The sequence below is a fragment of the Delphinapterus leucas genome, chromosome 8 (assembly GCF_059928025.1).
Source record: "Delphinapterus leucas isolate spDelLeu-1000000601 "Yukka" chromosome 8, BTC_Dleu_Yukka2, whole genome shotgun sequence".
NCBI lineage: Eukaryota > Metazoa > Chordata > Mammalia > Artiodactyla > Monodontidae > Delphinapterus > Delphinapterus leucas.
In genome coordinates, this window is record NC_143136.1 from 6,960,759 (window position 1) to 6,980,675 (window position 19,917).

Genomic DNA, 19,917 nt, shown 5'->3' on the forward strand with positions numbered 1-19,917 from the left:
GCAGCAAGAAGACATGCCCTCCGCCTGGCATGCAGGACAGGGAAGCGAGGGCCGGGGTGGAGGTGGTGTCCCCCAGGTGTGTGACCCTGTAACCATGTGTGGAGCTGGGCGTTGCAGACGTGAGCATCTGTGAAGGTCACACTTGGATTGGGAAGGTGAAGCAGGAAAGACTGCACTGCTCTGAGACACCTTCCCTCAGCCGCTTGTAAAAGCCCCGAGGCTGGACCCCTCTGCGGGGAGGGCGTGGGAATGCACCCCGGGGAGGGCTACCCCGAGGCCCCTGCGGGAGCAGTGCAGAAATGCTGCCCAAGCTGCCAACGTGCGTCTCTGCAGCCCCGCCCTGACCCGACCCTGCAAGTTGGAATGAGATGTGGAGTCACTCCTCGACCTGGTGGGGCCCTTGGCGTCTGGGATGTGACCCCGTGACGGCCTCTGTGTCCCCGCAGCCAGGAAGCCCTTCGTGTGCGGAGCGGCGACGTCCCCTCTGGTGCAGAGACGCCTGCCCGCCCCCGTGGACCAGAAGCTTCTCTCTCCATCCACGTCGGGAGCTTCAGATAGCACAGGGCCTCCACACTCCTGCTGCAGGTCCTGGCCCGTTTCCTGGTTTCTGCCCCGTGTGGACACGGACTCAGCGCCCTGCTTTGTCACGAGCAAAGAGGGCGCTCCATTGCAGGCCAGGCGAGTGCGCTCGTCACCCGCTCCGTGGCGCGTCCCCCCAGGCTGGCACGGACCTGGCCGCACCACAGGTGCCAACCAGCCGACACCCTCGCACCAACACTCAAGCCCCGCCACCATCTTTATACAAAAATTGACTAGTTTTGCATTAACTGCAGGCATGGGTGACGTGCCACGTGGCTCATCCCTGCACACCTGTCTCAAAAGTATACCCGCCCCACTCTCTCTCTCACGCTGTACAGGTATCTGTGGCCGCCCAGGCTCTGACAGCTCGGCTCACAGTGATGGGCTGGCCAGGCTCACGCTGTGACATAAACAGGAGTCTGTTTTCTGGTCCCCAAATGGCACGTTTCCCCTTTGGTCTGAGTTAGAAGTGGTTCTGAAGCGTTAGTTACCTCTCTTTCCGGGATGAGGAGACCAACGGGGCATCCTCTGAGGTCGGGTGCCACTGGGGAGGGGGCAGCATGAGCTGGCGTCCGACCCGTGCTGTCTGTGGTCAGAACATTCTCGCCGGGGCCTCTTCCTTCTGGGAGCCTGACGGGGAGGCAGGGTCGTGGCCAACAAGCCTGGGAAGGGCTGAGGGGGCAGTCCTGAGGAGCCTCGATTAAAATGGGAAAAAGAAAATGTGAACCAAGAGTCTTCTTAATGCGGCATACCTGGCTCTCCCATTTAAAAGATGTAAGTGGTATTTATGACAGCTATGTCGCGTCTGTGTTACTGAGCTGAGTGATTTAGGACACCGGGGTGATTCACTTTCTCAAGCTAACTAAGTCGGAAGCAGGAAAAACAGTAAATTCTTTACTTTCTTATACCTCAGTGATGCTTTATAGCGACTCTCTTGCTAAGTATGGTTATCTTGATTTCACAGTTTTTCATCAGCCTTTTCACCACTGATGATATTAAAATAGCTCTTAAACGTAAGGGATGGAAAGGAAATGACACGTGGGCTAGGCCTCCGCCTAGCCACCGGCTTAAGGAAATTGCGTGGATGTTGCTGCGCCCGTGCTGCCCTTCCGCAGAGCTTGCCACTGAGTGGAATGAATGCCCTGCCCTTCCTTCCTCTGTCCTCCCTCCTTCCAAACAGTGTCAACACCACCACTAGAAACTCTGGTCTCTGTGTGTGCGTCTGAAATTGTTGGCTCGCGAATCACGTACTAATTTGTATTGAAGCAGTCGTGTTTTAAGAAGCTGGACTTTGGCGAGTGCTTCTGGCCTCAAACACTAACTCTGTCTCAGGAGACGCGCACGTGGGGTCCAGACTCTCCAGACGCACCTGGCGGGCAGTGACGAGGCCGAAGTGTAAGCTCCCTGACTGACTGCCCCTCTGTGTAGAGGCTCTTCTGTCCCTTTTCCCGTAACTGACAGGGCTCCTTGGTGTGTCCCTTCATTCCACTGTAATAAAACATTAATGTTCTAACTGAAAAGCCTTGCTTCTGAGAAGCCGGCGGCCTCGCTGGGCGTCACCTACCACGACAGGCAGGGGTCGAGGTGCTGCACGGTGTCCACGGTGAGCGGCCGGGGCCTCGGTGGTCTCTGCTTGTCGGCTTGCTCCCTCCCTCCCTCCCTCCCTCCCTCCCTCCCTCCCTCCCTCCCTCCTTCCCTCCCTCCCTCCCTCCCTCCCTCCTTCCCTCCTTCCCTCCCTCCTTCCCTCCCTCCCTCCTTCCCTCCCTCCCTCCCTCCCTCCCTCCCTCCCTCCCTCCTTCCCTCCCTCCCTCCTTCCCTCCTTCCCTCCCTCCTTCCCTCCCTCCCTCCTTCCCTCCCTCCCTCCTTCCCTCCCTCCCTCCTTCCCTCCCTCCCTCCCTCCCTCCCTCCCTCCTTCCCTCCCTCCCTCCCTCCTTCCCTCCCTCCCTCCCTCTTTCCCTCCCTCCCTCCCTCCCTCTTTCCCTCCCTCCCTCCCTCCTTCCCTCCCTCCCTCCCTCCCTCCTTCCCTCCCTCCCTCCCTCCCTCCTTCCCTCCCTCCTTCCCTCCCTCCCTCCCTCTTTCCCTCCCTCCCTCCCTCCCTCCTTCCCTCCCTCCCTCCTTCCCTCCCTCCCTCCCTCCTTCCTTCCCTCCTTCCCTCCCTCGCTCCCTCCTTCCCTCCCTCCCTCCTTCCCTCCCTCCCTCCCTCCCTCCCTCCCTCTTTCCCTCCCTCCCTCCCTCCCTCCTTCCCTCCTTCCCTCCCTCCCTCCCTCCTTCCCTCCCTCCCTCCTTCCCTCCCTCCCTCCCTCCTTCCCTCCCTCCCTCCCTCCCTCCTTCTTTCCCTCCTTCCCTCCCTCCTTCCCTCCTTCCAGTTCGGGGATGGAGTGGGGCTCCAGGGAGAGAGCTGTAAGAGTTTGTTAAAGAAAAAATAAGCTGTTCAACTTGTAACCTCCCGTCTCTGTGCGTTGACTGCTTCATGTTCTCCCGGCCTTTTTCCCAAGCGAACTACAGATGCTAAGTCGCTGGGGTTTATGTTTAGAAATACCACTTCAGTACTGCTGTAAAAATAACAGAACTGTGTTTTGGTTTTAAATAAACTCAGACTCGTGGTAATAATTGTATTTGAAGAAACTGGAAGTGGTCTGGTTCTCTTTTCCTTCTAGGAAAATAGAACTGGCAGGGGTGCTTGTGTTTCAGGAAACATATTTACTCAAATGTGACACTTTCCTGGCAAAAAGGGGAGGCGGGGCCCAAGAAGTCCCTGATAATCCAGAATGCTGGCTTGGAGAGGTTGGCTTCCCTCTGGGACAGACTTGGCTGTGAAGGGCCAAGTCCTGGGCCCCTCAGCCAGGCTGGACGGGAGACACAGCAGCCACGCCTTCCGTGCTCAGTCCTGCCCTGTCAGTAAAAGACGTGACCCATCACCGTGGGTGTGTGTACATTCTGGGAAGGCACCGCACTGCAGAGAGGAAGGTGAAGCCATGGCAGCGACACACAAGCTAGTTAAAGGAAGAGACGTCTCCAGCGCCCACCAGGAGCTCGTTGCCTGCATCCTGGCTCAGGCCGCCTTGAGCAGACCTGATGCGCCCGCAGCTTCTCCCCCGGGGAGAAGGTGGCTCTAGTCCCGTGGGGGGGGGTCACTGCGGGGCCCCACCTTCCTATCAGCAGCCCCAACCCCCACAGCCCAGGGGCCGGGCCCTCGGGCCCACCAGCTCCTACCTGCAGCCTGGGGTCTGGGTTGGGCCCGACGGATGGAGCGCCTCGCGGTTCAGCCAGCAGCAGGTCAATGACATGAATGATTTGACTTGGAACCAGCGTACTGAGGGGGTGGGGACCACGATACAACGGCTCTTCTGGAAGTCGAGGCCACCCCGAGCGGTCACGGCCTCCACGGTGATGGGCACTGCACAACGGCCCTGCCTGGCACTGCAGAGGCCCGCCCGGCCCCGAGGGTGCGCCTGGCGGCGGCCACGCTGAGGCACTTTCCTCCTGCGCGCGCACGTCCTGGAGACCTGGGACCACAGGCAATTTTGTTCTCAGCGTGGGGCCCGGCTGGCAACATGACTTCCCGGAAAGCGCAGCTCAGCAGGCTTTTTGGTCGATATGCTTCCGTCCACGGCGCGAGCAAGAAAGCCTTCAGGTCCCCAGCTGGCGGGTTTTCCTCTGCGAGTTTTACAACCTGCTTATTAGGCTTTTGTGATCAAAAGTGGCAACAGACGCTGCTCCGAGGCCGGCACCTGGGCTGGGCGGCCAGCGCGGTCACAGTTGCCATCCCAGTGTGAGAGGGACCACAGGCTTCCAGGCCAGGATGCCTGTGTGTAACTTAAGCCGTTCCCTCACCTGTCAGCGTGGGCTGGGGTTGGTGTCAGGCCTGGGACACAGGACCAGCATGGCCCTCGAGGTGTGATCTCCGGTACCCAACTGCCCCGTGACTCCCGTCCCTGCCACGTGCTGCTGGGACAAGTCATGAACTTCTGTGAGCCCGTGTCCTCACCTGTGAAGTGCAGATACCCACCTCGTAGGATTTGCTAAGGAACACAGGTGAGTTAGGATGTGTAAAGTCCTTAAGCCGGCACCTGGCATAAAATAACAGAAATGTGTTAGGCCAGCAGCACCGTGATCAGCCATCACTGGCATAGCCCCATTCCCTCTGCACCCACCCGTTTGTCTAGTCATGAGTGTGTGATACAATTCTAGACAATGAGACATTAGGGGAGGTCAGTGGAAGCCAGACTTTCTGAAAGGTTTCCTTTCACCTTAAAAAAAAAGACGCAGAAGAGACAACCCCCCTATACACCCACACCTTAGCCTGGACATGGTCATGTTTGGATGTGATCCCTGGAATAGTGGCAGTTATTTTGTAAGCATGAGGCCTGATCCTGGATGGCCAGGTGGGAGGAGCATGCATACCAGGACAAAAATGGGGCTCTGCTAAGCAAAGGAGAGAGAAGAAAGCTGCTGGGGAGGCAACCTACACATCCAAAGCCCACACAGCCCTATGGTACCCTGCCTGGTTTTCGACTCTATGATCCCAGACCCCATCCCTCACCCCAGGAAACTGGGGGATGATTAAAGTGACCTTGAGCTTGGAGAGGCAGCTCCCTTGTAATAAAGGTACTATGATTAAACAGAGCGGTACATAGGAGGGCTCCAGTTTGCAGTAGCGTGTAAAAGACTTGGGAGGTTAGGGTATTAGCTAAAGCGACCCGGCCCTCAGTAGGCTGGGCTGAAGCTGCGCGCGATTAAGCCTGAGAACCTTGGTGCTACCTGGCCCCAAGGTCGCTGAATTTTTAAACCAATAGATCCTAGAGCCTACACCCTAAACAATACAATGGCATTCATCCCACTTTGCTTTTCAGCCACCGCCAATTCAACCTGTTTTTAGAGCGGCTGAAAAACGTAATTCTGAACCCAGTTCGGGAAGATTTTTGGCAACGACATCTTACGTCCAAGCGCAAGGAACGATAACAAGAAACCCGACAGTGAAAGATCAAAAACAGGCTTGCTTTATTTATACACAGAACAACGTATTTACAACTCCAGATGTGGATATGTACATAGCGATACAGGAGGCGTTTGCTTCCACGGTGGGCGCTGTATAAATTAAGATCATAAATATGGGGGAAGCCCCACCAGAGGGCACAAAACCTTTTCTCCAAGACTCCAGGGATCCCTCCTCCCTCCCTCTACACTGACAGGACCGTGAGACCCCGGGGACCCCTGAGGGACAGCCGTCCAGCAGCACGGCGGGGGCACGGCGGGGGCCCAGAGGGCAGCCCCACGCGCAGCAACACGCACCACAACGCGCGTGAGACACCGCCCTGCAGACGCGGCCTCGCGCAACGCTCGTGTTTATTCCACTCGCTCTCACTACCCTCAGAAAGTGGTTTCACGTAAACAGTGTTGCTCTAATCACTGACGACGTTACCTTTAAACACCACGCTTGACCTAAACCTAAGGCTTTCCCAAGGGAGGGCGCTGAGGGCCGCGGTGGCCCCGTAGCACCGGCCACCAAGCCCCGCGTGCGCCCTCCTCCGCCGAGTCCCGCCTGTGCGTCGGCCTGAAGGCCTCAGAGCCCGGGGTGCCCCCCGGCCCGAAGCAACAGAGCAGACGGCGTCTGGCACCGCGGGCCGGGCCAGCCTGTTCTACTTTGAAACCCAGGGACTTGGGGCGACTGGGTTTCCTCCACCCCCCTCCACCCGCTGCGGAGGCTCTGATGGGCGGGAACCTCGGGGCGCGGAGAGTGACGCTACAGCTGGGTGGGTCGCGGCCACCCCGCCCCCCGCGGGGACAAGCTGGCCTGGGGCAGGGCCTCGGCCGAGCTCAGCGCCGGGAGGCCCGCCAGAGCGCGTGCGAAGCGAGCGGCAGGTCAATGCTGCTCCGCCGCGCGCCCCCATGGACCCCCTCGGGACGACAGCGCCCCCGCTCCCGGGCCCCTCGGGACGGCGGCGCACAGCCCCCGGGAGGCGGAAGCGTAGAAAAGGGCCAAGTCCCAGGCGGTGAGGACCGGGGTACCGCCGGGGCCGTTCCCGGCTCAGCTTCGTCCCCGCGGAGGGACGCCGACCTGGCGGCTCCGCCCCGGGGTGAGAAACTCTGGGCGGCCCCTGACGCCCTTGGCAGCCCGGGAAGCCTCCTCCACACAGAAAACACGGACCAGCCTCTGTCCGCGGGGAGACGACAGGCCAGGCGTCCTGGGCACAGAGGGGACCCCGCGCCCGCGGCCCAGGGACGAGGGGCCAAGACGGTCGGGGCGCGAGCTCGTCAGCCCCAGACCCTAACTACCGTCTGCTCGGCTTCAGGGGGACCCAGCGTTGCCTTCGTGTCAAAATGAACCGGCGGGACGGAAGGCAGCCAGGCCGCGCTCACACCAGGGCACTCAGACGCGCGGGGATACAGCGCGGGCCGGCGGGGGCGGGAGCCGGTTGGTTACCCGCGCTGCGCCGCTGAGGGCACACGGAGGAGCCCAGGCCCGGGACGGGGCGGGAGGCGGCGTCGGCTGGAAGGTAGCTGTGTTGCGGGTCGGGACCCGGGGCCCAGGCCGCCGGGCCGGGTCGGCGGGAGTAGCACCATGAGCGGCGCCGAGCCGGCTCAGTCGCGGGAGGCGCGGGGGACGCAGGCCCAGAGGGCGGAGGCTAGGCCTCGGCGGCAGGGGTGCTGCGGCTCAGCTCCTTGATGCCACACAGGATCCTCTTCATGTGGCCCACCTTGGTCACGCCGAGGTCCTGCAAGGAGAGGACAGCGCTCAGGCCTCGGCGCGCTGCCACCCGCGTCTGAACACGAGTGAGGGTGAAAGCGACAACGGGGGACGCGGCCGGAGACGGCGCCCGAAACCAGCAGCCCGCGGCCGCCCGCCACGTCCCGGTCCCTGACGGGAGCTGTCAAGGGCACACGGAGCAAAACACAGACAAGCGAGGCGACCCGAGGGCGCCACTGTCCCGACGCCCTCGGCGGCCTCTCAGCCTCTCCGGACGGGATACGGCCTGAGCGGCACAGAGAGCCAAGTTCCGGGAGCCCCGGGTCAGGCCGCCCCGCGTCCTCCCGAGGGGAGGGAGACGGGCGAGCGGGGCCACTGGGGGAGCCAGAAAGCGGCCAACTGGGGAAGGAACCCCGTCCGCTGGGTCCCCTTCACCCGGATGGCTGTCATCACAGAGAACACTTCAGCTTGACTAGCGGAGGGCTGCATTCCCCAAAGGGTTTTTAACGCTAACATGGCCCACTGTCCAGTTAGGCTAAGAGAGCGAGACTCCCCAGCAGGTGAGACATCACATCTGGGAGCCGCCACGCATCACCCCCAGGTCGCATCACCCCCAGGTCGTCACCCCGGGTCACGCACAAAGGCCTGAGAAGAACGGTGAGGAGACTGCTGACACTGGGACAAGGCCAGGTCAGAGGGAGGGGACAGGGGAGCCGCGGGGAGCGCAGGTGCGCCTTCCCAGGAGACGCTGTGGAAGTACCTTGAGGTCCCTCCGCTCCAGGTGCAGGAGCTCTGAGCCCCGGATGTCGTGCCGCGTGAAGATGTCCTTATACTCACAGAGACTGAGGTGCTCCAGCCAGGCAGCAACCTCCTCTGTGCCCCAGAGGTGAACTGTCAGAGACGGAAAAGCACGAGTGCAATGAGTGCCCAGAGCCCAGCGCGAAGCAGGCGGCGGCCCGCGCCCGAGACACCCCAGCAGGCGGCGCCCGAGATACCCCAGCAAGCAGGCACCCAAGACACCCCAGCAAGCAGGCGCCCAAGACACCCCAGCAAGCAGGCGCCCAAGACACCCCAGCCCCAGGTGCCGCCCCAGGCTGTGCAGAAAGAGAAGGGGAGCTGCTGCAGAAGCTGCTGTCTGTTCCTGCCAGGTCACCGGCAGCCTTCTGCGCCAGGAGGGGCACATGGGTCTGACTGCGGCTGAGGTCAGCTTCCCTCTCCCTTCTAGAGGGGTCCATTCCACTTCCAGCCCACAGCGGGAAGGGAAACATACGCAGAGATTCCATGAAGTCAGAGCCACCATCATTCAAAGAAACCCAATTTCTGGACAAACATGCGAAGAAGAAAAATCAAAGGGAGCTACCCTTACTGGCAGCAAATGCCACCCCCAAATCCAGGTTTGGGGCCGCCCAGCACCTGAGAGCCTGGGGGCAGCTGTGCTCAGGGCCGACACTTTGAATGGAGATTCTAAAGCCCCAGTTTACTGACCCAGAGGAGAAACATCCTTTAGTGCCATTTTCTATTGATTTCACGGCCCAGGGCCACTGGCAGCCCAGGTTCCCGGCGCAGGGGCCTTGATCAATGAACTGATTAATGGGGGACGAGCAGCCCCGCAGAGGAAGCAGGCACAGGGGGGCCAATGTGTGGCCGGAGTGTGAGATGTGTCTCTGTCTTGTCACCTCTGCTGTCTCCTCCCCACCTCGCGCCCCAATCTTGCGCAGGCAGGCGGCTCGGTGGCCTGTCTGTCACCCTGAATCTGCACCAGGAGCAAGTTCAGGGCAGGGCGTGACACCAGTGAGCCTCCCACGTGGAGCGGGAAAGCCGGGGTGCAGTTCTGTAGCCACAGACGAGTCGACGCAGGGCATGACTGGAGGCCGTGGCCCCGGGACGACGGGGACGGGCACAAGGCCAGGGAGAAAGCAGAGCCTGGGCCCCACCCAGCCCGGGTGGCCAGGAGAACAGCAGAGGGCAGGTACCCGGGGCTCCCAGGCTGCTGCGAGCTTCTCTGTTCTTGTTATTCTTCTCCTTCTTAAACTTGGTCACCAGGCGGAATTTACCGCTGCGGCTGCGCTTGGAAAGATCCAGCATCACGTTCTGTGTGGCAAACGAGAAACTTTGAGAGTCAGACCCCGGCTCACCAAGACCTCAGCCACCCCTCGAGCAGACAGGCACGGAGCTAGGAAGACACGTCATTCCTGATACTCTTATTCTGGGGCTTTTCCTTGACTTTTAGTCTTGTGTTTATTGCTGATTTTTAATGCCTTTAAAAAGCGGTTTCACAGTGATAAGTATCTATTTTCATATTCTTTTTTTTTTTCATTTTACAGTGTTTATTTCTCATGTGACTAGAAAGCTCTCTATACATTATTTAAATATCAGGACCATATCAAGATTGGTAAGTTATCAGCCACTCTTCCAGCGTTGCACTGGCGGGCTTTGACTATCAGTATCACGAGTATCTTTCTAAATAAAGCTTTTCCTGCACTTTGCACTGTTTCCTTGCGATCTGTTCCTTGAGGCAGAATCAAGGAGGGAAGGGAGTCAGAGGGACACCACGGGGACGGGGTCCCTGCTCGGTGGCCACCTCCCCACAGAGCAGTCCAGGGCACGGCAGAGCCATCGCTGCCCCTTCCCCACGGGTCTGTGGACCTTCTCTGCTGATTCTCACAGAAGCTAGGGCAGGGGTCTCCACCAGTAAAGCATTTTGTGCACACACAAACACGTACCTGTTCTGATAATGTGTATAAACCTATTCACAAATAAAGCGTAATTTCCTTATTTTTCAGGTGTGCCACTTTCTTCCTGGCCCCGCCGGCCTGGATTCTGCCCCTGGGCCCTGTCTACCTACATCCCCACCGTGACCGGCACAGTTAGGACTGCGCAGCTTTATGACACACTTTCAGATCTGACGGGGACATCGGGTTGCACTGAAAAAACTCCACCGGCATTTTCACTGGGATTGCACCCAACCTAGAGCCTGGAAATACTAAGCATCTCCACACCCAGACTGTCGTGACCCTCCATCTTCATCATGCCCCTGCACGGTCATCTTCGTGGAAAGAGACCTCTTACAGTGACATTTTCTAGTCAATGACTGAGTACTGAAGAAACTTGTTTTCACAGATGTCTTATTCTTGGCAAAACCATCAAGCGCCCATTCTCGCACAGCTGCTCCACGCAAGAACTCCAGCTCCTGGGCGGTCAGCACAGTCACGGGCTGGCCCCAAGACGAGCCGCCCCTCACTCCTCAGCGCCGCCTGCAGGAGGGGCGGCCACGTGTGAGGCAGGTACTCTCCAGAACCCACATGAAATCCGATTCCTGACTCTACAATTTCTTTCTTCAATGCAAACATGAGCTTTAAATTTACTTCTAACTTTTTCAATATGCATATTTCCTTCTACTGGTAGGACGAGGAGACTAGTAGAATGTGGCTGATTATCAACCTGTTATCTGCCTTTTAAAAGCAGATTTCAGACATCAAATTACTCCACCCTTAAGTACTTCAGTATGCAACTCTAAGAATACTCTTCTGAAAACATACTCATGGCACCACTGTCACACCTGATACCACTAACAAGAATTCATTTGGCTCTCATGAATCCATTTGTATCAGATCTCCCCGACTGCTCCAAAGGTTTATCCTCACAGCTGGATATGTGTGGATAAACCTTTGGAGCAAACCTTTGAATCAGGACCCTGACGGGGTTCACAGGGGACACCCAGCTCTTGTGGCTCAGTCTCTCCTCCTCGGGGCCACCTGTAGACAGACCAGGCGTCTGCCCTGCAGGAAAACTCGCGCTCTGGCTCTGACAGGCGTCTCCCTCCTCCCCACTCCCCGTGTGGTCCAGAGCTGCTGATTCCATCAATCTCGTGTCCCCAGGGGCGCAAAATGGTGCTTTAATCCTACACTCCAGCTTGAATTCTGTTATTAAGAACTTCTTTCATCAACTATTTGATTTAAAGAAATCACTTCAGGGGATCTACTGATAATACTGAAGTCTGGAATCCAACGTGCTGTTTTTTTAAAAATGAAATGTTTAGGGCTTCCCTGGTGGCGCAGTGGTTGAGAGTCCGCCTGCCGATGCAGGGGACACGGGTTCGTGCCCCGGTCCGGGAAGATCCCACATGCCGCGGAGCGGCTGGGCCCGTGAGCCATGGCCGCTGAGCCTGCGCATCCGGAGCCTGTGCTCCGCAATGGGAGAGGCCACAAGAGTGAGAGGCCCGCATACCGCAAATGTTTAAAGTTCTGGAGATCTGTTTCCTAACAATGTGAATATACTCAACACTACTTGAACTATACACTTAAAAATGACAAAGATGGTAAATTGTGTTTTTCTACCACAATTTAAAAAAATGAACTGGGACAATGTCCATCTTTTTCCAGCTTTGACACTTTCTTATATATGGAAATTATATATTCCTTGACATTTTCTCTTTGGAAGTAAAATTTATTTTTTCAAGTTGTTCTGTGACTATTCCTTTTAAAATATCTTGAGGTTTCAATTTGTGTAATTTAAATATTTTCTGAAAAAATCAAGTTTCATCAAGATTGTAAGATTCATTGTCATTTCTTTGTATATGCTGTAACTTGATTAATGCTTGTATCTGTTGTTATAGCCCCCTTATCATTTTGTTCATTTCCCCCCCCATTACATCTGCCAGAGGAGACTTTTTTTTTTTACTTTCCTTTCTAAGAGCCAGCTCAAAGACCTATCACTTCTTTTCCTTTCAAATAAATGATTTTCCTATTTTTATGCCAGTAGAAATATGGTGCCTCCCCCTCCAAGGTTCCCTTTGCCCTTCACACTTCACCTCCTCCTGGTGCCTTGCATGGGGGGACGAGCCGGAGTCCCAGAGGGTGGCAGCACTGAGCCGGAAGGCACCAGCGGAGTTGGCTGGAGAAACCAGGAGTCCAGGAGCCAGCGTGGTTTTCCCTTCACTCCCAGGACCCCTGGCCCTCGGTTTCTGGCCTCAGGCCCCATCGGGTGAATGCCTGCAGTAACACCACCCCAGCTGGTTCCAGAAGGTTTCCGGTGTTGCAACTAAACCTCAGGTGCCATCGGTACTATTTCCCACCTACTACTGCAAGAACTAACATCTGCTCCGTCTCAGCAGCCCACATCTAGGAACCCTGGAAACCAGGGCCACTCTAGACGTGGCTTAGAGGGTTCATCAGGCAGGCAGCATTCAGGTCAGCCATCCAGGGGGGACTTGTGGTGCTCTGTGTTTGTTTCCATGGTGGCTGCATGGCATTTGGTGATAGTTGTTCTGAAAACACTTTTAGGCTTAAAGCTTTAGAGCCACACAATCCCTGAGACATGGGCTTTTAGTACTAAGACCTGACAGTCCCAAATAAACTGAGGTGCTTGGTCACCATGCAACTGGGCACCAGGCTGTGGGCCTCCCACTGCAGCAGCTGTTACCCTGCCCGTGAACTAAAGAAAATCCTGGCCCTCCCTGTCTTCACTGAAGAATCTGCACGGAGGCAGAAGCGACCCACCTGCGCAGGGCAGCGCACTGGGAGCACAGGGGCCATGGTTCACAGCTGGCACAATTTCTGTTCTGAGTTAGTATCTGAGGTTTCCTTGTGGTCTAGAGCTGTGCTGCTCAAACTACCCCTGGAAAAGAACCAGCGTTAAAAATTCCCATTCCATAGTGTACTGGTACTTGAATGAAAGAAAGTAAAACAAATTACTAGAAAAATGAAACCCCCAAAAGGCATACAAAATACAAACCTCAGTTTTTTTATCGGGACTTCCCTGGTGGCGCAGTGGTTAAGAATCTGCCTGCCAACGCAGGGGATGCAGGTTCAAGCCCTGGTCTGGGAAGATCCCACATGCCGCGGAGCAACTAAGCCCGTGTGCCACAACTACTGAGCCTGCGCTCTAGAGCCCGCATGCCACAACTACTGAAGCCCACGCGTGCCTAGAGCCCATGCTCCGCAACAAGAAGCCACCCCGATGAGAAGCCCGCGCACTGCAACAAAGAGCAGCCCCCGCTCGCTGCAACCAGAGAAAGCCCAAGTGCAGCAACAAAGATACAACGCGGCCAAAAATAAATGAATAAATAAATTTATAAAAAAAAATTTATTATTTTCAACGTAAATAAAGTTTCCCTCTCAAGTGCTTCAAAGTTTCTAAACGCTTCCTCTCAATTTCTACAACGATAACAGAGAGTTTCATACCATCAGTAGTAGTCCCAGTTTAGAAAATGATCAGATTTTCAAAATGTCCTATGGGCAACAGAAAAGAAAGCATTTTCCCTCTTTGCAGAGTATAAAATTCTCTCTATAGAGAAGCATGATATATACTTGTATATATATTCTACATATACGTATTCTATCAACTTGCTTTGTTCAGATGTTGTGACAGTTTGTTTTATGTGATTAATCACAGACTGATAGGGATAGCTCACACTACAAAATTGGGATTCTGACGCTTCCTATCATTTCAAGAAGTTGTAGCTTTACATATTTTATGCATGTAAAGATTAAAATCTGGGGGGTCATCACTAAAAGAACAGACAGAAGAGTACATACTTCCAAACTAGTAGAGGGACAACCAGAATTGTGTGGGAAGAGGGAGAGACTCATCAATCGAAAAGGAGAAATGCAAAGAAAAAAAAAAAAATGGGACAAACAGAAAGCATAAAATATGGTAAAAATATATCTAAATATCAGAATCATAATAAATGTAAATAGACTGAACTCTCCAATCAAAACACAGAGTATTATACTGAATAAAAACCCAAAATTTAGCAATGCTATTTATAAGAGCAACACTCCAAATAAAGCGTGAAAGTGAAAGTATGAAAAAGAATATACCAAACAAGTGGACTTGAAAGCAAAAAGAATTAATAAAGGTCTTTATATAATGATGAAACTTGTATGCATCCAATAACATAACCTCAAAATACATATAGCAAATATACACAAAACCGCAAGGATAAATTGAGACATCTACATTCACAGGTCAGAGAGTTCAACAGTAACTGACAGATCAAGAAGACACAAAAATAAAAAACAAGTAAGGACTTAATGACGTAAATAATTACAACTGGATATAAGGTACATTTATAAAAACTGACCACCTTTTGGGCCATAAAGTAAGTTTCAACAGATTTCAAAGGACTGGTAACATACAAACAACTGCCTTTGAACACAGTGAGATTAAGTTAAAAATCAATAACAAAAAACTTATTAGAAAAAAATCTCACATATTGGGAAATACAACTCATTTAAATGCTATATTAGGACAAGATTTTATCATTATAACCATCATAAGTTTATCTCAGAATTATACAATATATAGTATAATGATATGGTTATTATCTTTTACCAATATAAAGTGATCCTCTATCATTTACTGCCTTAGGTATATGCAATTCTATTTTTACATTGTTACTTTGGATTTTTTATTGTGTTTTCTTGAAATTGTTTTATTTTTAATCTTTCTGGGTCACAATTTTTTATTGAGGGTATGGAAGAGAAAACTGGGCTCCTGTGACTAGTATTTGGTTAGATTTCTTTTTTTTTTTTAGCACAATCTAAGAATAATTTGCTTTTAAGAGGAGCAGTTATATTATTTCCTATTTTCTTATTTTTATGCTGTTAGCTCCATCTTTACTACTTCTTTTATTTTCTTTTATGATACAGACTACACTTTGCTTGTGTCTTTTGTGGTGATTCAAAAAGACATACACCTTTTCAATTTTACTAAAAGCTACCTTTAAAACTACATTTAAGTTTTTAAAACATAATTGACTACCTTTCTCTAGTTATCAAAGTCAAGAACTTTCATGAACCTTCCTCCACCGTAAGGGGAGGGACTTAATGTGCCCTCACTCCCATCCATGTCCTCTTTCCTGTCTCCCCACTGCACTGCCCACACTTCACAGGCTTTGACAACATAATCTGGAATCACAGGCCTAGGTTACTGCTACATTTGTTGAATATTTTACGTATTATTGTTTTAGTAATTTTCTTTAAATGATATTTCTATATTTATAATTAACTACAAATTTTGATGAGCCTGGCCTGGCCCTCTGAACCAAAATGTCCTCATTCTTCAGTTGCTGAGTTTTGTTTCTTGGCTGGAAGGCCTCTGAGTCAGTTTTCCAGGTGGGGTGCACATTTGTCAACAAACGCCTGCATGTTCAAGAAGAGCTCTGGACTGCCGGCCCCCTGTCCCCTCGCCCTACTGCTGCCCATGGGTCCTAACAATCGAGCCGGCAGCAGGGGCGCCTAATGTGTCTAGCAGTTCTTTACCTGGTGGACTTTTCTCCTGGCCCACCTCTGTTCCACCCCTGAGAGGAAGGCCATCTAGGGTTTGCCCCTCTCCAGGTGCTGCCCGCAAAAACCAACCACTCAACAACAAGCGCTTCTCCAGGGCCTTCTTCCTGCCTCTCCTGCTTCAGGAGACACTACCCCCAGGGCGCATATGCCCAGGGTCCCATCTGTTGTCCCAGCTATAAGACCTGCGCAAGCTGGCATCTCTAAATACGTACAACAGAAAAGCGTGACTGTGATTTGAACACAGCAACTCTGCCCCTGTCAACAACAAACTCCCAAGAAGTTGCTGTTTAGCCAAGCGATGTGCCTCCACACTGGGGGCAAATAGTGGGGCTGGACTCAGCCTTCTTTCCACCTATGTCCTGGACAGCCCCGCAGTTCTGTTGCCGAGGGCAACTTGTGCCCCAGTCACCAAGGGTCATTCTTAACAGCAATTCCCAATTCCTTCCTGCCTGCCGAAGTTCATCTCTGTGCCTTGAAGGCATCTTAAAAGAGAAGTGTGGGAGGCCAGATCAGGGGCTGCAGGACCAACACCATCTTAATTCCAAAGCTGCACAGAGCACGTGAGTTCAGGCACTGAAGGGAGCGCCACTGTGTCCAGGGACACCGCGCTGAAGCCCTGTGACCCACATACCTCTTCATCACCAGGCTCCATGGGCTGGCACAGCCAGGGGGTGTCTGCCAGCTTCCTGAGCTGCTGGTCCATCTCGACGAGGGCAGCCGTGAGCCGTTCCTTCTGAGGGGGATCCAACTGCTGCTCCAGGCAGGGAGGGAAGAGACACAGCTGGTTACCGGCAGGGAGCTGGGGCCATGGCAGAGCCCCACCCAGACATAAGGTCTGCTCCAGGGGCTGGGCTGCTCTCAGAGAGTTTTCTAAAAACTTGCAAGGAAACTGAGTCCCAGAACGCCACTTAAAGGCCAGACTCAGAACCTCCCCTCGTAAGTAGTGTCGGGTGAGAGAATTAAACTCTCCTCTCGTAAATGATGGGGGAGACCCAGCTTGTCTAAAATCGCATCAGCAGGGCTGACAGGTCACCTGCTGTGGTTTCCTCGGGACCCTCTCTCGGAAGTGGGGGAGCAGCCCGCCTGCACCAGAGCGCAGGGAGCATGGTGGGGCCGCGGACGCAGCAGCTGGAATGTGTCAGGACAGAGCAGTACTTTGGAATGAGAGTGTGGAACTGGACTCTTAGGGCAGTTCTCTAGTGACTTCGCCTCCTTGACCTCCCACCTCCTCGTTTTTTAAAACAAGGAGGTTGGCCAGGCGCTCTCTCAGGTCTGCCCTGAGCTAGCTTCTGCAGTTCACTCGAACTCCAGCTGCACGCCTCCGCAGGGCTGACTCATCCGCCAGGTTGCAGGGCTGAGCGAGGAAGGCAGCCGACTCTGGGTGCGGGGAAAAGGCCGGCCAGCCTGGCCACGGCGGTGGCCGCACACCTGGGGGGTCTGGGGCAGAGCGCCGTCTACAATACAGGAGGTCCCGTCTGCCAGTCTCGGACACCCTGGAGATGACGTGGCGAGATGCGGCCAGAGGGCTTGAGCATCACCACACCGTCAGCTCAGATGGCCTCTGAGGCCCCTCCGACGGGGGGCCTAGAATTCTCAAGGCCGGGGATCCTGGGCTGAGGCGGGCTGCCCTCTGTGCGCACAGTAAGCGGCCCCCCAGCTCACCAGGGCCAGCTTCCCCGCCAGCAACAGCTCCGTCTCGCTGCGCAGAGCTCTGACGTTATTCACCATCTCCAGCACGAAGCTGCAGCTCAGCCCCTGGGAGGAACCAGAACAGACACCGTGGAGACGTCCCGAGGGCGAAAGGGGCCCACAGGAGAAAGGCTGGAAAAGCGCAGGCACCTCTGCGGCCCTGGGCTTGCCGTACACCCGGTCCATGGCCTTGGAGCTGGCGTTGACGGCGTGGGCGAGCTCCTGCTCCACGTCTCGGTGGGACCGCGCTGCTTCCCGGATGCTGGAGGGAGACATGGCGCTCATCAGACCGAAGAGCAGCAGCCTGCGAGTCGCCTTGCTGGAACACAAGCCCAGGTTCGGCCCAGAGGGCCGACAAGACCACGACTTGCCCGTGGTGACCCATGACGGCCGATCGCTTCCTGGCCGGTGGTGGAGGAGGCCTTAAATGGGAAATCTGACAACAAAATCCCAAACTTTTCTAGAAACTCAGCCAAGGAGGTAATGCCCAAAATGAGACCTACACCTTGTAAAACAGCGAGCGGGTAAGTAGCAGGAGGCAGAGGAGGAGAAAGCCAGGAAGAAGCTAGACGGCCATGGAGGGGCCAGGGAGGCACAATGCAAAGACACCGCCAGACAGCGGCTGAAGGGGGTCAGCGGATGTGGCCACCAAGAGGTCACCAGGCAGAAGGGCCATGCTGGAGCCAGGTGGGTGGACACAGCGGGGGGCGGGGAGAATGGACAGTCGGCAGAGCGACGACCACCATGCTGGAAGGTCCAGAGTAGAAGGAAACGCCTTTGGCTGTTGGCTTTTGTTTTTTCAAAATAACTACAAGGTCTGCTTCTTAAGAGCAAACCCGCTCTCTGGGGGGGCTAAAGGAGGCAGGAGGGGTACTATTCTTAGAGATCTGGGATAGGCTGTAAAACCTATGAGCTGCCTCTGAAAACGCCTGTGGTGTGAAGCTCCCACCTGTATAAACCCCGAGTAATCCCTGGAAGACGGTCAGTGAAAATACCAAAGCCCGGGGTTAGTAGAAACCCGGGCCGAGCCCTCGTGAAGGAGGCAGACGGCACGTAAGATCCGGCAGGGGCATCTCAACGCCTGCGGCCCAGCCACGGACCTGGGTCGTCCCAGTGACGTCAGGGGGCCCGGGCGCTCTCGCAGAGGAGTGGACCATGGAGGGAAGGCGGCACCCACCTGTGGATGAGGGCCCCCGCTGCCTGCCCAAACTGGTCCATCTGGTTGGCTTCCTCCTCGGACAGGATCTCCGGGTGCAGAGAGAAAGATGGAGGGCGGGGCAGCTCACACTTCTGCTTGTCCTCCCAGGACTTCAGGGTGTTCTCAAAGGCCTAGGGCGCAGAAGCCAGTGTTACACTCTCTCCTGCGAGCACACATCTAACAACAAGCACTGCTGGGACACTAGCGGGATAACCGGCTAGAAAGGGAGACATTCTTTTTAATGCTGGGGGGAGAGGGATCGGTTCTAGAAATTAGAGCCCTGTTCACTTAATCTTAACCTTCAAAAAAAATAAATAAATTCCTGGAACAAAACGTTAAAAACTCCAGGTCTTCTCCTAGAAGGGGCACATGTGAGCCACAGGCAGTCTGTCTTACCCGATCCCTGGTGAGCGTCTGTGCCCGGTTCTTGTGGATAATCCGAATGTACCCTGGCGGCTGGATCCAGGCCTCTCCGTCCACCTGCACAGGTACGCCCTCATCCCCCAGGATGGAGATCTTCACCGTGCGACACTGAGCAAACATCACAGCCGTCACCGAGCTGCACCCAGGAGCCTTCAAGTGCTGTCAGCACCACAGGCACCGTCCTGCCCTACACACCCCTGCACTGGCTGGCTGGCCCCTGGGGTGACACCATACCCCGCCCCGCCCCCAGCCTCCGGGGTCAGAGCATCCCCGCCTAGGGCGCAGCTCATGGAGCCCAGGGGGTGTGCCCCACCCCACTCCCACTGCCCTGCACCCAGCACCGCCATCTGTGATCGCAGTGCAGGAACTCGGTGCTCAGACACCAGCACCAGGCCCAGGGCGGGGACACATGACCACCAAGAGCTGCTGGGTCCCTGGGCACGTGAGGACACTCCCAGAACAGAGCAAACATCTAACAAGTGCTCCTCTTTTCAACAAAAAATACTGCCAAGGAATTAAACTTGTGAAATTCAAGCAGCCCATGGTGGGGACAGAAAGGACTGGGGTTCAGGGGAGCATGAACTCCCCATCTCTGTGCCTGAGAACATCGCCCTCCCCAACCCCACCGACAGACACATCCTTCCCAACCCATTACCAGAAGTACCGGATGGGGAACCCACCCTGCCACCCGCTAGCCAGGCCTCCGAGCAGCCGGGCGAGGCCACGCACTCGGCCTCTGTTCCCAGACTCAGGCTGTGGCTTCTAAGAGCTGTAGGCCCAGGGGCCAAGGTCAGCCAGGCCCGTCCCATCTCACCCCACCTCAGCAGGGGTGGGCAGGACACAGGTGGTACCCACAGAGTGAGTCAGGGAGGGAGCTCAGGGAGGGTACAAGCCAGCCCCAGTTTCGAAAGTATTTTTTAATTGTCAAAACATGGCAGGTGAGAGCAGGCTCTGGACCAGGGGGAGGCCAGGGCGATCCTGGAAAAGCACCTACTCTCCTGGGCTCTGCACCCCGGGGGCCCATTTATCTCGAGAGCGCGGCTCTGGGC

General features: G+C 55.1%; 2 protein-coding genes across 15 annotated transcripts in view; one reads left to right on the top strand and one right to left on the bottom strand.

Annotated features, from left to right (window-relative positions):
• Window positions 1-2,246, top strand: part of USP40 (ubiquitin specific peptidase 40) — a 92,321-nt gene extending 90,075 nt beyond the window's left edge. For 7 of the 9 annotated variants that reach the window (XM_022567997.3, XM_089916192.1, XM_089916193.1 and 4 more), the window contains one exon: window positions 447-2,243. In XM_022567997.3, coding sequence (XP_022423705.1) covers window positions 447-558 — 112 coding nt within the window. In that variant the 3' untranslated portion in view covers window positions 559-2,243. Of the gene's footprint in view, window positions 1-446 lie in introns of all 9 variants that reach the window. The other 2 variants (XM_089916198.1, XM_089916200.1) reach the window with 2 other exon arrangements.
• A 3,310-nt stretch (window positions 2,247-5,556) lies between these two features.
• DGKD (diacylglycerol kinase delta) overlaps window positions 5,557-19,917 on the bottom strand; it is a 109,382-nt gene continuing 95,021 nt past the window's right edge. For 4 of the 6 annotated variants that reach the window (XM_022568008.2, XM_022568007.2, XM_089916202.1 and 1 more), the window contains exons 23-30: window positions 18,842-18,976; window positions 18,425-18,576; window positions 17,398-17,509; window positions 17,221-17,313; window positions 16,190-16,309; window positions 9,241-9,358; window positions 8,028-8,158; window positions 5,557-7,295 (exon numbers count right to left, since the gene is read on the bottom strand). In XM_022568008.2, coding sequence (XP_022423716.1) covers window positions 7,206-7,295; window positions 8,028-8,158; window positions 9,241-9,358; window positions 16,190-16,309; window positions 17,221-17,313; window positions 17,398-17,509; window positions 18,425-18,576; window positions 18,842-18,976 — 951 coding nt within the window. In that variant the 3' untranslated portion in view covers window positions 5,557-7,205. Of the gene's footprint in view, window positions 7,296-8,027; window positions 8,159-9,240; window positions 9,359-12,772; window positions 12,884-13,449; window positions 13,498-16,189; window positions 16,310-17,220; window positions 17,314-17,397; window positions 17,510-18,424; window positions 18,577-18,841; window positions 18,977-19,917 lie in introns of those variants that run through there. The other 2 variants (XM_089916203.1, XM_089916204.1) reach the window with 2 other exon arrangements.